General features: G+C 44.3%; 1 protein-coding gene across 1 annotated transcript in view; it reads right to left on the bottom strand.

The window, feature by feature from the left end:
* Positions 1 to 16,353, bottom strand: part of GRB2 (growth factor receptor bound protein 2) — a 68,373-nt gene extending 52,020 nt beyond the window's left edge. Inside the window, 2 exon segments of the mRNA NM_001137628.1 lie at positions 8,828 to 9,045; positions 16,223 to 16,353. Of these exon segments, the coding sequence (NP_001131100.1) occupies positions 8,828 to 8,905 (78 nt within the window). The 5' untranslated portion in view covers positions 8,906 to 9,045; positions 16,223 to 16,353.

The raw sequence follows: 16,553 nt of genomic DNA, 5'->3' as shown, positions 1-16,553 counted from the left end.
AAACAAAAAAACCCAAACCCTAAACCACTAAAAATAATAGGTAAAACAAATATGGGGAAATGATAACACATGTTGTATTTTAAGTCCCATCATAATTACAGCACTATAAAATGTTTGTATAATGAAAAAGCCTAGAAGATATCTAGGCTTAGCAAAAATACTGGAGGAGGGTTAAGGCAGGATTTTGAATTTCCTATCTTTTTTCCCCCCCATTAATATATGTTAATCTTAAATGTTAAGGAAAAACTGAAATACTGGAGTTCCCTGGTGGCTCAGTGGATTAAGGATCTGGCATTGTCACTGCTGTGATGCGGGCTGCTGCTGTGGTGTGGGTTCAATCCCTGGCCCTGTAACTTCCACATGTCATGAGTGTGGCCAAAAAAAAAGAAAGAAAAAGAAAAAAGAGGAAATATTGACAATAAAATGTTGTAAATATATTCTTTTTCCTCTAGCAAACCATCTCAAACCATACATATTTATCTAGGAAAATAACAAATCTATGATAATGACACAAAGAAGACATACAATGATCAATATTCTGAGGAAAACATACACTCCTTTCTAATCCTCTGTAAAGTCGACTGTTTCAAGTCTACATTGCTCCAAAATGCATTTCCTCTCACTTTAAAACTGAACCGAGGGTTTTTGTATTTTTCAAAAGCAAAGCATTGCAAAAGGCTTTGCCATTTTGCTAAACCTAGATTTTAAGTCTGCTGTTAAACTAAAGAATAAATTAATTAGTTAAAAATTAAAGCCATTGTTAAGGTGAGAAAAAAAAACTTTCACTATTTACCACTTCTAATTAGTACCTGTTTTGATAAATAATATTAGGACAGAAAGTGTAAGAGCTACTGCTAGAAATGGGACCAAAGTAGGCTCTAAGCTTTCGCACGAGATACAGAAGGAAACACATCGAAGCATTACAGTATCCTTGAGATTTAAAAACATTCCTTAAGGAGAAAATACACCAACTCTGGGTACTGAGACAGAGAGAGGTCACTCATAATAATGAAAGACTCCTTAATATCCTGATAGTGAATACAATAATGAGTTTTTCCCAAGGCTGTTTCTTCTCTCATCTCTTAAGAGTCAGCCAACAGCACAATCTCAAAGTCTGTTCGGCCCAAGAAATACACAAGAGGGAGGTCCCCAAGAGAAGGCTGTGCAGGGGCCCAAAGCTCTGCTTTCAGGATTAATCCGAGAGAGATCAAAGACCTTTAAGAATAGAGAAACTACTTGTCCATCGACAGCGTGCTTTCGGCTAAACTCTAAGGCAAAGTCTGAACAGCTCTGAGTTTGAGGTAATCTCAGGACAAGCACCCAGCCAGGTTTCTGTGTAGAGTCCTGTGACTTAACGGTTACCTGAGCCAGCAGCTGGCCGGACTCTTCTCATCAAAGCCGTGCATCTGAGTAACATTAACAAAACCCCTGGCAGCGGCAGGGACATTCACTCCACGCCCAGCACTGCTTCAAGCACACGAATACACCGCTCCTCACAAGCCTCGCTGTGACTCTAAGAAGGGAGGTGTCGCTGTTCCCACTTGGGCCCTAGGAGAACCAAAGCTCGGGGTAAGCGTCCCAAGACCACAAGGCCCATCTGCCGGTGGCAGGACGTGGGTCTAGCCTTGGGGCAGGCGTTCTTTCCCACGACATCCCAGGAGTCTCTCATTCCACGTCCACCAGGTGAAACAGGATGTATCTGCCAAAGGGACCAAAGTTTTCCTCCAAAAGGCACTTGGAGTCCCTTTTAAAAAACAAAGTTTTATGATATTGAGCATAGGGACAGTGAACTTTTAGCCTAAAGATTTAAAAGCAGGTTAAACCTCAGTCATTAAAAAACAAAACACCAACCAACCCATGACCAGAGCACTTTAACCTCCCAGAATATCCATTAAGGTAAAAAGACGCAAAATGTTAACTACTTACTATTTGAATAACACTATCAATTTAATAAAATTGATAAATTTTTAAAAAGGCACAAAAAGAGGAATCATATGAAATTCAGTCCTTGGAGAAATTCAGAAAGAACTCCATGTTTTTAATAAGCAAATAGAAACAGATAGCAATATTCCCCGAATGGGCTCGCACTCTCTTTCGAGTTTGACTTCATTTGGGCACAAAAAGCCCCACAGAGTAGTGGTTAAGAATGTGGAATCTCGACTTAACCAGCCTGGATTTGAATGTGAACTTGAGCAAGTTACTTAACATAAGCCTCAGGTTCCAGATCATTAAATTGGGGATAAGAGAATCTGTCTTAATAGGATTATTGTGAGGATTAAAAGAAAATCCCAGTAAAATATTTAGCTTTGTGCAAGGACATAACTAAAAACTCAATCTATTAGATACACTTTTACTTTTTAAAAGAGGATCTATAGAGTTCCCGTCATGGCTCAGTGGCTAACCAATCCGACTAGGAACCTTGAGGTTGCAGGTTTGATCCCTGGCCTTGCTCAGTGGGTTAAGGATCCAGCGTTGCCATAAACTGTGGTGTAGGTTGCAGACTCAGCTCATTGCTGTGGCTCTGATTAGACCCCTAGCCTGGGAACCTCCATATGCCTTGGGTGCGGCCTAGAAAAGGCAAAAAGACAAAAAAAAAAAAAAAAAAAAAAAAAAAAAGATCTATAAACACATGTCTGAGCAAGCGTAGATGTTATTCTGAGTTGATGTAAGTTTACATCAACCTTAACATCTTTCTCTTTTTTTTTTAGGTCTTTTTAGGGTCAAACCCACAACACATGGAGGTTCCCAGGCTAGGGGTCAAATCAGAGCTATAGCTGCCGGCCTACACCACAGCCACCGCAACCCCAGATGCAAGCCACGTCTGTGACCTACACCACAGCTCAAGGCAACACCACATCCCCAACCCACTGAGCAGGGCCAGGGATTGAACTCAAGTCCTCTCCTCATGGACACTAGTTGGGTTCATTACCGCGGAGTCACCACGGGAACCCCCAGCCTGAACATCCTCACACTGCTCCAGCCACAGGCACCAGAATCTGTTTATGCGGCTCCTAATGATGGGCTACTTAGGGTTCTGTTTGTTTGGCTGGGTTTTTTCTTTTTCTGGCCATGCCCACGGCATGCAGAAGTTACAGGAATTGAGAACACACTCGCCACAACAGTAACCAGGGCCACAGCAGTGACAACACTGAATCCTTAACCTGCTGGGCTACCAGGGAATTCCAGGGTTTTTTTTTTTTTTCCTAATATGGTAATTCCATGGATTCAAAGAGCCCTCTTTTTAAGACCTTTTAATATCTCTGAAATGTATATTAAAATGGTATTTCTTAAATGCAGAAATTTCTAAGTGGTACAAAATTCACTGAAATAAACACCCATGTCTACATTTTTACAAACTTCTGAATTTTCTTAAACCGAAGCCCTTAAAGTGGACTTGCCGGTCCCTTTAAATACACGTTACCAAGCCACTGTTCAGGAAGACCAAGGCATTGGTACAAACCTCCACTGGCAGGACGTGACAGGATCCACTTCCCCACATCCTGACCAACAGAAAGTGGGGTCAATCTTCATCATCTGATGGGCAAAGTGACCTTTTCTCTCGTTATGAACCTCCGCTTACTTTAGAGAGGATGTCCAGTAAGTCACGACACAGAAGCAGGGCCACGCGTGAGCAAATCAGGACTGCTGATGACCTATCATCTCTGGTTTGCTGCCACCGGATAGTTAACAGAGGCGTTACCGTATCGTAGGGGGCACTGCAGCCAGACCGAAGATCAGAGCCCAGCTTTGCCACTCACTAGATGTGTGAACCTGAGCCCGTGACTTAACTTCTGCACCCATAAGACGGGGCTAATAATGCCAACCTTTCAGTGCCCCAGTTAGAAATCATCTAACTTTGTGGCATATATAAAATGCTCCATAAACAGCGGCTATTTAATGATGACTTAGCGGCTCAGAGAGGTGAAAACTGAAGACCCCCAAGGAACACTGCATTTCCTTACTCATTTCTTTCTCCAAACAGGGATAGCTGGTCTTCACCTAGCCACTGCCGCACCCCCCACCCCAAAAGGGGTCTTGTATAGAGATGTAAGTTGGTTCTTAGCACCTGTTTGGAAATAATGTATTCAGATGGGGGGCGGGGGGGAGGTGGTGAATATAATGAAAGGCAAATAAATTATTTGTTGTAAGAGAACTCCAACTGCCCTCCTTCTCCAAGATTAAACAGTCTGAGTTTAGTCAAGATTGGTAAAAAGTCTTACCAACAGGCAAAGAAATACTTCAAAAAGCATACTGACACTAGTACTTTAACATAGTGAAGGAAAAAAACCCCCACACCCCCTCTTATTTTTGAGGTTTGATAGTTCAAACACCCGAATGAGACTGAAGTACTGAACTGCAGGACTTAGAGCTGCCGTGAAAACCCAAACCAATCCCGTCCCAGCTCAGATTCCTGGCTCTCAGGCGCGCACACTCAATAGACTTCTCTTCTCAGTTACACAGGAGACTTATTCAAAAGCCCCCTGCCGACAGGCAGAAATCCCATTATTTTTCCTTTCAGCGTCTCTCAAAGCTCCCCTGTCCTTCAAGCCTCGTCTTCAGCTCCTGTGCGGGCACTTATCTCACAACCCGAACACTGCGACAGACCCGCCGGCGGAGCCTCCAAGGCTTCCTCCCTGTGATCTGTCAGACAAGCAGGACACTTTCCTCATCAGCTCACAACCTTCAGAGGCTCCTTAAAGACAAGACCAAACTCCTCTTGGGTTTTCCTTATCCGGCTCCACCTTATTCCCGCCCCAGTCACAGTCTCTAACCCTATTCTGGCGCTCCTCTCTCAAACACAAGCACGACCCCGACCCCCGCTTCTCTTCTCCCAGCCCCGTCCCAGGCATCACAAGCCCAGTCCCAGTCTCACTTCTTCCCCACTGCTTTCTCCGACTTCAGCACGTACCAGTCTCTTCCCTGCTAAATTACTCTGGCAGTTCCACTGTGCCCCACAACTTTAGCATTCTGTGAAACACAGTTCAGCACTAAGCACGCATAGCTGTGATCTTAGGTCATTCGTCTCGATGGGCCACCATTTCCTCACCTGTAAATAATCAAGTCTAAGTTGAGAGATTTTAAAGGTCTTTTCCTGTTCTAAAATCCCTCTAATTTTGCATACTGCCACATACTGCTTCACATATTGATGTCATTTCTCTTATTTGATTTCAGATTCCTGAAGGGAGACATCTTCCATTTCTTCCCCAACTCACAGAGCAGCTTATTCCAGGATGCGGCTCAAGGAGACGCTCTGTAAATGTGACGGTGAGACAGGGTCAACAGCACTGAACCCAAGACCTAGTTCAAGAGCCGTTTAGGAAACTGGAAAAGGAAGTGAGTGCCAGGCAGAGACGAAGATACTGAGATGAGTTGGTTCTCTTCTGGAGTTGAAGGTGTGCCTGCAGAGAAGCTCTAGAATGCAGTAAGCACAGGCTTGACAGCTCAAAAGTCTCTTAATTCCTATGCAGCCCGTGGCAGGTGCAAGCGTTAGGTAAGCTCTGGCGTTGTGTGTGCTCTAGGGCAGAGTATTCAGGGGTCTGGTTCAGTGGAGGGCCCCTGGGGCTACCTCAAGGCTGCCCTATGTCAGGAAATTTAGGTTCCTTTCAGCCGGGTAAGGCCTGAAACTGCAACAGAAGAGCAATTTCCTCAATTTCTATGCCCCAGTGCCCTCCCCACCGCTCCCCAAGAAAAATACAAGCTTTTATTTGTATTAGAGGGAAATTAACAAAGGCAGATATATTGAAGCACTGAGTTCTATTTGAGGCATCCAGTAGGATGTTTTCAACTTGCTCTCTCCTCTGAGAGCAGCACAACTCAACAAGTGGATAAAGAGTAAGGCAGTGGTTGGCTGGAGTCAGGCGTCAACATTCACCAAAAGCTACCCAGGAAACTCCAAGACCATGAGGGGCTGTAACCCTTCTGAACTCTAGGCAGAGGGCAAGGCCCCTTCCGAGTTCATTGTCTCCAAATAAAGTGTATTCCATACCCGTGTGCACACGTCCCCTTTATCAACGGGGCAAATACAACCCCAACTTCAATCAAGGGAAACTGGTCAAGGCCTTCCAGCCTCTTCTAAATGTGTTTTGGCTCATAACTAACGTCCTAAAAGAGTTATCAGATCAAATTCAAGAAGAAAACGCTGTTTTTCTTTCCCCCCTTTTTTTTTTTAAAAAAGAAAAAACTAGTAGCTCTTAAGACAAGCAATGTCCCGTCTCTTCATTTAGCTGTTTCACAGAATTATGAGACAAGCTACTGTATCGTCACTCTCTTTTTGGAGTAAAGCCACAAGATTACTAACAGACAGCTAACCGGCCACCATTCAAAAGCAATAAGGGCATTATGACTTCATATGCCAGTTATCTACTCAACTGGGAAGAACAAAACATATGTATTTTTCTCTCTCCCCAAAGAAAATGTGAAAGCAAATGTGAGCACCCTGACTCACTTTCTCTCCCATCATAAAAATTTCCGGGGGAATGTTAAACACTGTCATCTTCTCTAGTCGTAGGATGGAAAGGAGGATGTCAGGCTTGTCCGGGAACTTCATCACTTTAAGCTGGAGAACTGATGAAATGTCCAGGATCCAAGACTATAATGTAGTAAATAGGGAATGCACTTGCCTAAAAATTCTTAAAAATAGACCCCAAATTCACAATTTTCTTTTGATTTATTGCTTTAGCGCTAAATGCACAACTGAGGAGGTCCTGCTGTGGCTGTGGTGTGTGCACTGGATTATGAATCTGCATCGGCTCGGGTTCAATCCCTGGCCCGGCAAAGTGGGTTAAAGGAGTTGTGACTCAGAGTCAATCCCTGGCCCAGGAACTTCCATACGTCCCGGGGAGCGGCCATAAAAAATAAAAGCGCAAGTGGATAGACTTAGACAAAAAATATGAACTTCCAGGCTAAAGTGTCAAGTTTCTAGGGTAAGCTTAATGGAGATATCTAATTTATGTTTAAGTAAACAAACCAAACCAACAATCACCAACCAAACCCCAAGCATGGCCTCAAAGCAGTTTTGTACAGGTGACAAATGGGGCTAATTGAGTAGCCAATTTTTTTCTTCTTTTTTTGAGTAGCCAATTTTACTATGATATTAGGAGTAGGTTATTTGCTGAAAATAATAATCACCTAAGAAAACATCAAATTACCTCCTCTGTACACCAATGATAAAGAGTAATTTAGGAGTCAAAGTTATGCTTGCTGTTTTCTAGCTAGAGAAATAGAAGATGTATTTCAGAGGTCCTGTCTGTGGCTCAGTGGTAATGAACCAGACTAGTATCCATGAGGACATGGGTTCGATCCCTGGCCTCACTCAGTGGGTTAAGGATCGCATGTTGCCATGAGCTGAGGTGTAGGTCGCAGACGTGACTCGGATCTGGCTTGGCTGTGGCCGGTACCTGCAGCTCCGATTCAACCCCTAGTCTGGGAATTCCATAAGCCGTGGGTGTGGCCCTAAAAAGACCAAAAAAAAAAAAAAAAAAAAAAAAAAAAAAAGCTGTATTTCACTATAAAACCTATAGCTGGTTCTGTCTGCCTTCTGACAATTAATTTAGTGCTGACTTTGAGAATACCATCAAAAAGCTTGGCATCACAAAAACAGCTTTGAAGACAACAGTTTCCTGCTCCCTAAAGGGCTCTTTATCACCGTCTATACATTTCTAACACTAAGAAAACCACTGTGCAGCTAACTTCAGAGCGGCACTCTACACTTCAGGCAAACAGCAAAATAGCAACTATCCACAGGTGTGCAAACCTTAAAAACAAAAATCACTAGTCCTTTTATAAAGAATCGTATTTCTCTATTTCCACTTTCTTCCTCTCTATAAAATCCTAATAATTTCATTCAAGGCTGGTAACAAATGGATGGCAAATTCCAACCATCAGACTGAGGTTCAGAGGAAAAAAGTCAAAACTTGAGACACAGTGAAGACTCAAATATTAAACTTCAAACACTAAACTGGGGTTTTTCTCAAAGTTGATATGCTATTCAATAACACACACCCTTGTAAAAAGAAATTATATACCCAAAAGGGCAAGCTGCTCCAGTCAATTGGGTAAGCAACATAATTAACATGTGCCAGGTGGAAAGCGAATCTCATGTAAATAGGGGGGCTCAACATGAGCTGCAAACTGTAGGGAAGCTTATTTTTAAACCGTCAGCAGGTTTCTTTTGTGCAATTAGAGTTTAATACAGGGTAATTGCTCCTCAAGTTTAAGAAAATCAAAATCTGACTTGTACAATAGCAAGTTGAACCTTGTTATTCAGAACTCCATTAGCTGTTTCACAAAGAATAAAAATACACAGAGATTCTTTAATGAGTTTTGGCATACACTTCTAACCACCTCACTAAACCAGGGGAAATTAATTTCTAACTTACCAGGATCACATTCCAGAATGGAAAAATCTGACGACGTAAAATGAGACTAATTGAGTGCTCTTACATAAATATTTCAAGTTTAGCTCCTTTGAAGAACTCCTCTCATTTTTTAATAAAACTCCACAAGGTAAACCAATCTTCTCATACGCTTCCTCACTATAATCACACTGCCTTGACTTGACGTGAATTACCAATATCAACAAAGCAACTGGAAATACTTGAGGCTTTCACACAAAGGCAGTTAGAGACCAGACACCACACCAACCCTCTGAAGTCATATTTGCTATTCTACTCAGCCATCTAGCTTATCCGAATCACACAGGACGCTAAGTGTGAAGAGGGGCAATGAAAAAAGAAGGAGCACAGCTTCTTTGTGTGTTATCAGGGCAAAAGCAGGCAGGTCAGCAGAGGAGAGGCTGTCTGGGCGTTTGCTGGGCATCACCCCTTACCTTGAGGATGTCCCCCCTTTTGAAGCTCAGCTCGTCGTCTGCGGTGGCTTTGAAGTCATACTTGGCGATGGCTTCCATTCTGAGCGGGGCTCAGGGCTCAGCAGCCTGAAGCAGGGGGAAGGCAGTCTTCCCTGCCGAAGGAGATACCCAGGGCTCTGGGCTCAGCCTCGCCGCTCTTCGGGGACTCGCTCCTGCTCTCCGGGACACACAATGCCACCCTGAATCAGAAGAGCAATGCCTGAGAGAAGTGGCCGATCGAAGGCAGCCCCGCCCTGCCAGCGGCCTGCCGTCCCAGCCCCCACGCCCCCCGGCGGGCCCTCCTCCCTCCCTTCCAGGCAGGAGCCCGGGCTCCTTCTTCCTCTCGGCAGCCGCAGCCCCCGGGCGACTGACAGGCCCGCCGGCCAATGGCGGCCGCCGGCTCCAGCTCCGCCGGCGCGCACTTCCTCTCGCCGCCGCCGCCGCCGCTGGGAGGGCCGGGGAGCCGGAGCCGCCGCCTCGGCTCCCTCGTCCGCACGCCCCTCCGGCACCAAGCGCGGTCCCGGAGGCTCTGCACCGCCCTGGCTCTGCGGGAAGAGGCTCGCCCCGGGAGCGGCCCTGCTCTTCGCAGGGAATTGGGCCTCTCCCCCGGCCAGCTTTCCTGGGTGTTTGCAAACCCTGGGCCCCCCATCCCCAGTCCAGGGCCAGCGATGTGGGCTGCGGTCCTGAGCGGCTTTAACGGGTCTCTCAGAAACGCAACCTTGGTCTGTTCCCAGGAAATCGGAAGAAAGTGGTCCAAGGAACTACTTTCTCATTCAATTTGCTCCTCTCAGCACAGGCAGCTCTCCCTCGCCACCTCCCAGCTGTGATCGGCAGGCTCGGGGGACCGGAGAAAGGAGATCCAGCTCAGAGCCTTCTGAAGGTGGGGACCTGCTTTTGCATAAGGCTCCCCCTCCCTTGAAGACCCCTGAGGCTTTGGGGTTCCCAAGAGTCCTTGAAATAGGTGTCCAAGGCTCAGTATTTCAGAAGTGGCCTCTGCACTAGTCCTAACTAGCCGAAGGAGCAAAGCTGAAGTCCTAATCTACACTTGAAAGGAATCTCTTTTTTTCACAATCGGAGAGGCCAGATATCAGGCCTGGGAGATGGTGCCAGAAGGCCAAACAGAAGCCTCTCACAGTTAGCCTGAGAACAGCTGCTTTTCCCAGAGCCAGGGAAGTATTAAACTGATCCCAAATGCATTCTGCAGGCAAAGATTCTAGAATACCCCTTAGGTAGTGCACCGGGTGAGCGTGAACCTGGGCAGTACAGCCACTGTGGAAGCAAGGAGTCTAGAGCTGGGACCACAGAACACAACACAGACGTTTGCATAACTAAAGGAAAGCGAAGCCCCATCCTGGTTTGGTCAGGTCACTGTTTTCATACAGGCTAAATAAAAGCAGAAAACACCACTGACACTGGCAGAATGGGGACGGATTATTTATAGTGACACCTTTCTTGGATAATTACCACCTAGCAGAGAACTCACTTGAGGGGCAGGAGTGATTATTACGCTTTTGTTCTAAAGTTAACAACTGGGGCATTAAGGAAGCATAGCTGCAAATGGACTAAGGAGTAAACCAGCTGGGAATATTAAGATTAGAGGGAAATGAGTATCACTAAGAAGGAAAGAGATCACCCGTTAATAAAAGGTCCTTCAGTCAAATTCTGAAAACCAAACATTCTATTGCAGGGAAACTAATAAACTAAACCAATGTTTATTCCATCAGGCCATACCTAGGATATCCTATATATTGTGCTGGCTCTAAGGAAAAAGAGTCCCAGCAAACAAAAAAATACAAAGATTTGCCTCATAGTATTTATTTTTGTGTGTCCTTAAACACCTTTTACTTATACTCACCACAGCTACTTTTTTTAATCAAATGAATCCATGGACATAACTTTAAAAGTCAGAGGATTAAAAGGCTTATGAAAAAGAGCAGTTCTCTACCCCAAAGCCCACAAGCAATCACCCTCAATTTTGTTTTCAGCTTTCTCTTCACACTTACTCACAATATTCCTAAATAATATGCTTTTACTGCTGTGTCTTAATTTATTTCAGCCATCATCCATCACGTGAAAGACGAGGACCTAGCTGTTCCGCTCCTGCCAATTCCCCCTTGCCTCCTCCCAGTAACATCACATATTCCGGTTTAAGCCGTAGCATTACATTACGAAATATTATTCACTCCTGATGTAAATAACGTATGACACCCAACCCTCTTTCCAGTATAATCCTTCAATTTTCCCCAGCGTTAATAACTGTTTCTCCTTTTTTTTGCCTACTTTCCAATGTGTACCTATTTTAAATTTCTTACAGCTGCTCCAAAATCTCTGTCACAGGCCTATCGATATTCTTCATACCTTGACCTGACCATCTATTTTCACTGGTCTGATTGTTGGGACTATGTATCAATGATGGGAAGGTGGATAACTGAGCAGATCCCCCCAAATTAAGGAGTTTCATTTTTAGAAACGCAAATCAGACAGAAACCCAGACCACTATCACTGCCAAGGTACCATGCAATAACGGGGCATAAACTCCTGTCATGCAGGATTCCAGACAACTGCAGTGACTGAAAAGCCAAGGCATAAAAGCCAAGACCGTTTTCAACATTTCAGAAAACTTAAACTGACGAAAATCATGTTTTAAGTACTATTGCTTTTTAAGACATAGCTTGATAGACTTGAAAACGAACCAGTCAATACTTCTGTGGCTGTGCCAAACGAAAATTAGCATCTCACAGAGAAAACCAGAAGTCAGCTTATTAGGCTATCCACAGAAAAGCAAACGGGCTAAATAAATTCAGATGGGTGTGTTTCATTAAAGACAGAAAAAAGTTCTAGCACATAACACCAGACTACTTACTTAAAAAAGAAAGAAACCCGAAAGTGGATACAATGTATAATGATTTTAACAGAGTAGATGTTGCTGTTGGCTTCCCAAGAAAATGGGCTGGAAGTACACCTTACACTGAAGTTTGATGAGAGTATGTCTGAACTATTACCAGCACATATCCTGCAGCCCATCACAAGCAGTGAATTTTAATGGTAAGTGCAGCTTGAATCTTTCATTTTAAGTAATACACACAGTCTCCTAAACTGCAGTCTCCTAAACGTGTTTGTAGAATTTAATTTTCTTCCATTCAACTCTCCCCAAAATTCACAAAAAATAAAATACATGACACTTTACTGGGGCAGTATAGTATAACACTCAGACTTTCCTGAATGTTAAGTCTGCATGGTTTGATCCTGGGTTCAAGTAATGACCTTGCTGCTTACCACCTATAAGTTTGGGCTAGCCTTTTAAAAAAGCCCCAGTTTTCTCATCTGTAAAATGGGGATAGTATCACCTACTTTATAAGATTCACTGAGCATTAAAATTGGTAGTCTATAGAATAGATACATGTGAAGTGCTTTGGACAGAGCCTGACATTAAGTCACTCAAAATTAGTTAAAATGTGACCCTACTTAAAACTTATCAGATGTTCTCATTATTAAATATTAATATTACAAAGAGCAAATTAAAACAATGAGACTTCTTTCATCTACCAAAGGTCAATGTTTAAAAAAGATTTATAACATCCAGTTTCTGTAATACACTGAACTAACATTCTTTACTCGATCCAATGTTTCTTAATTTAACATTATAAGCAACTACTATATGTCTAACAATATGCTTGGTACTGGATTACAATAATAAAACCATCACAGAACCCATACTCTAGCAGGGAGTTAATTAGGCCAAGCTTTTTGGCGAGTAATTTTGTAGTATCTGCTGAAATATTTAAAGTACATACCCTTGGGCAAGCCATTCCACTTCCAAGATTCACCTCACTTGAAACAGTGACACAAATACCATGTGCAAAATACTACATCTCTAACCTATTTCCATGAGCGTAACTAAGAAATATCTTTCTATATAAGTATATAAAGCAAAATAATATATATTGCGTGCTACAAAAAAAAAAATTCAAAAGGTTAACAATAATTATCTCTGGAAATGAGATCACAGAATATTTTTACTTTCCTACCATACATCTCGATTGTATTTTCATTGTCCTTACTATAAGCATGAACTGCTTTTGTAGCTAGAAAAAACAAAAACCAAAATCTTACTGATGCTCTGGAATTAGACCTGGACTCAACTGTCCCTTTACCATTTACTAACTGAGTGGGCAACAGTAGAGAAATAACTTACATTTTCTAATGCTTAGTATCCTTCAGCTGGGAAATGGGGAAAATAAGGGCATCTACACCGTATTAGGTCATTTTACTAATTAAGAGAGTCAGCACCTGTAAAAGGCCTTAGCCGAGTGCCCGGCACAGAGTGCTAAGAGGTGTTTACCGGCACCACCAGCCCCTTCTCAAATATCGGCCCCCGTGTTCTCACAATAATCCAGAACTTCCATCTACATACATACTCTGAAGAACTCTCTGGCAGGCAAATTAACAGCCCTATTAAGCATAAACTTTCAAATTAAATAGCTCCACACCAAGTCCTAACAATGCTCAAATATTCACACATACAACAACTAATCATATCTACAGCCACTTATTCTGTTAGGCTTTTAAAAATTTACTCTGTATACACTGAAAGTGTAATTTTATGCTGAGTAATTTAAAGCCACACTACCATCTCAATTTATGGATGCATTCTGTAACAACAGTTTTGGTCCTTGGACCAGCTACATCAAAATCACCTCTTTCAGGGACTGATTCACTACGAGGTGCCTTCTGAAGTTCTGCAGCACAGTGGCCTTAGGCCCAAAACCTAATTTTTTTTTTCTTTTTTTGGTCTTCTGTCTTTTTAGGGCTGCACCTGTGGCATATGGCAGTTCCCAGGCTAGGGGAAGAATTGAAGCTGAAGCCGCTGGCCTACACCACAGCCACAGCAATGTGGGATGGGGCCGCATCTGCGACCTACACCACAGTTTACAGCAACACTGGATCCTTAACCCACTGAGCGAGGCCAGGGATCGAACCCTCGTCCTCGTGGATCCTAGGCAGGTTTGTTAACCACTGAGCCACAACGGGAACTCCAGAACCTAATTTTAAGTTAAGATTCATAGGTAATTCTTATGCATGCTAAATTTAAAAAATCATGCTGTACTGTAAAGGTATCTTTACCAGATTTTAAAGTTTACATCTCAGATGATGCATAATGTCTTTGCATAAATTGAAAATAACGCCTATCCACTTGGCACAACTGTGAAAAAGCCAACTTTGACAAAAAAAAAACAAAAAACAAAAAACAAAAAAAAAACAAAGGCTCTCAATAGTCATTCAGGAGTGCCAGAAATGTCTTCTGAATTAAGCGAATAACTATTAATTTCTCTCAGGAAACCATAGTGGGTCTCTATTCCGTATTACTTCATTTCTCCAAAATCTATTACTTTTTTGTTCTAAGTAACCATTAGAACTGTTGCTACACAATGTGCAACATGGTAACAAGAATTTCGGGGAAAAATCTCTAAGTACCATCAATTAGTTGTATTGAAAAACCTAGTAATCCCTCAAATCTGAACACACTTGCTGAGGAAGTAAACTGCCTCAAGCATTTGAGTGCTTGCTTTTAGTAACAAACAAAGCTGATTACAAGAATTAACCTTTTTAAATTTGGGGGATTCAGAACATTTTAAACAAAGGAAAGGCCAACAGAACATAGTTATTTCTTTCTGTCAACCGCCTTCCCCCCTCAAGCCCAGCAACAATAACAAAGAAGGCTGCTTATAGCAGATGCAGGAAGAGACACCTGATCTTTAAAAGCCTGGGAAAGAATAAGTTAGTACTACTCCAACAGGCAAGCTTTAATTAATTCATCAGTAGTCTAAATAAATTCTATTCCCTTAAATGGTTCAAGCTCTCTTGATTGTAATATAGGTGTCTATGGTTGGTTTTCATTTTTTAAGTCGCCTCCCCCGCTAAAAGCCAAAAAGAAGGCATATGAGCCCCAAATTGACCCAATCTTCCTTACTAACATAAGAGAGACATAGAAAAACCTGAGCAGGCACAAAAATGCGATCTAAAAGTGAAAAAAAACAACTAAAACACAAAAACACCAGCAAGCTACACTTGTGATCTAGTGCAGTATTAGTGCAGTATTGGTTACGGCTGAACTCAATCCTTTGAGCCTCCCAGCTCCCAGGGGGAGACCTTAAGTCTCGCACAGCTCTCTAGCAACCCTTCTGGCTGACTGAAGAAACACAGTGGACGCTTCACAGCAAAGGATAAAGCAGGGAAGAGGGCATCATCTTTCCGGGAGAGAAACGGAATCTTTAAATGAGGGAGAAAAACGAACGGGCGAAAGAGCAGAAACCTCAAAAAATTATGCCAAAAGGGACAATAAGGAGGAAGGGGAAGTAGATTAGACTAAAAGGGGGGAGGGGGCAAGTGACTTGCATTATACGGAGTAAGCATTTCGTGGCCGCAGAAGACAAGGGAGAAGTTTAGAAAGGCAGCAACTGTGGAGTGCAAAGTGAACAGAGGGACTAGAAAGCCCAGAAGACTAAAGCGAATTTCTCTAGTGCGCCTTTCTTTTCCACCCTCTTCTGAGACTCAAGAGTAGCAAAAGACAGAACCCGCGAGGGCACTTCGGCTCTTCTGCAAAGTATACTTTTGCTGCATCTGAAGCCAGCCTAGGTGAACTCCCTAAATAAGCTGTTAACTAGCATGGCTTTACAATCCTATACACAGAGAGAGCTGCAAATGAAAAGTGCCAGCGATTCTCTGCCCTCGATCACGGAAATCTTTCTTCGGAGCATTCCGATTAACTGCTGCTTACTTTTCTTAACAAATGTTTTTAGGGAAGCAGTCAAAAAAAAAAAAAAAGCGCAATAAAAGTAAAGGTATTTCTACTGGCTCCGGTAACAAACGTCCTCGCTCACAGTATTAATAGGGTTGGTGGGTTTCCTCCCAAAATTCGGCCCCCAAACACCAGGAGTTGGTGACGTGGTGGCCGTATAGGTCGAAGGAGCATCAATCACCATATTTGCAACCCGCCTCGAATCCCCCGCCTCCCGGGCCAAGTCACACTGACTCACAGAATGATTACCCTGTGTTCTCGGGCTTCTCCGGGTCCCCCCTGTGCAAACCTTCACGAAGAAAGCATAAAATTAAATCAGGAGCCCCCAGCCTCTCGTCCAGGGCTCTGTTCCAAGCCAAGGGTACTGAGAGGACGGTCCCCGGGAAGGAAGCGCCCCAAAAGGGGAAACATGGAGCCCGGAGCCCGGGCGCTCCGCTCCCCGCCCGGAGCCTCGCACTCCCGACCCCCAGGCCCGGCAGCCCACGGTACCCTGGGCCCGGTCCCCCGGGGCCGACTCCCGCGACGAAGCGGGGAGGAAGCAGCACGCGAGCAGCGCCGTCGCCGCCAGCCACACTCACCGTGGCGCAGCTGCTCCGCTCCACGCCCGGCCGGCCCCTCTGCAGCGGTGCGAGCGGCCGCAGACCCCTCTGCTGCTCCCCGAGGGCAGCGCCTATTCTCGCCGCCGTCACCGCCACAGTCTTCGTCGTCGCCGCCGCGGTCCGGTAGCTGAAGCAGCACAGCCGCCTCGCTTCCGCTCCTGGTCGGGGTCCCGCGAGAACTTCCCTGTGCGGCCCCGCCCCGCCCCGCCCCCGCGAGACTTCCCCCGGCGGAAAAGGCCCAGAGCGCAAGCGCTCCTCCTCCGCCAGGCCCCCCGCAGGTAGATCAGCTACAGGCCAGAGCGCAGGCGCC

The sequence above is a fragment of the Sus scrofa genome, chromosome 12 (genome assembly GCF_000003025.6).
Source record: "Sus scrofa isolate TJ Tabasco breed Duroc chromosome 12, Sscrofa11.1, whole genome shotgun sequence".
Lineage (NCBI taxonomy): Eukaryota > Metazoa > Chordata > Mammalia > Artiodactyla > Suidae > Sus > Sus scrofa.
This window is presented reverse-complemented; position numbering and strand designations above follow the sequence as displayed.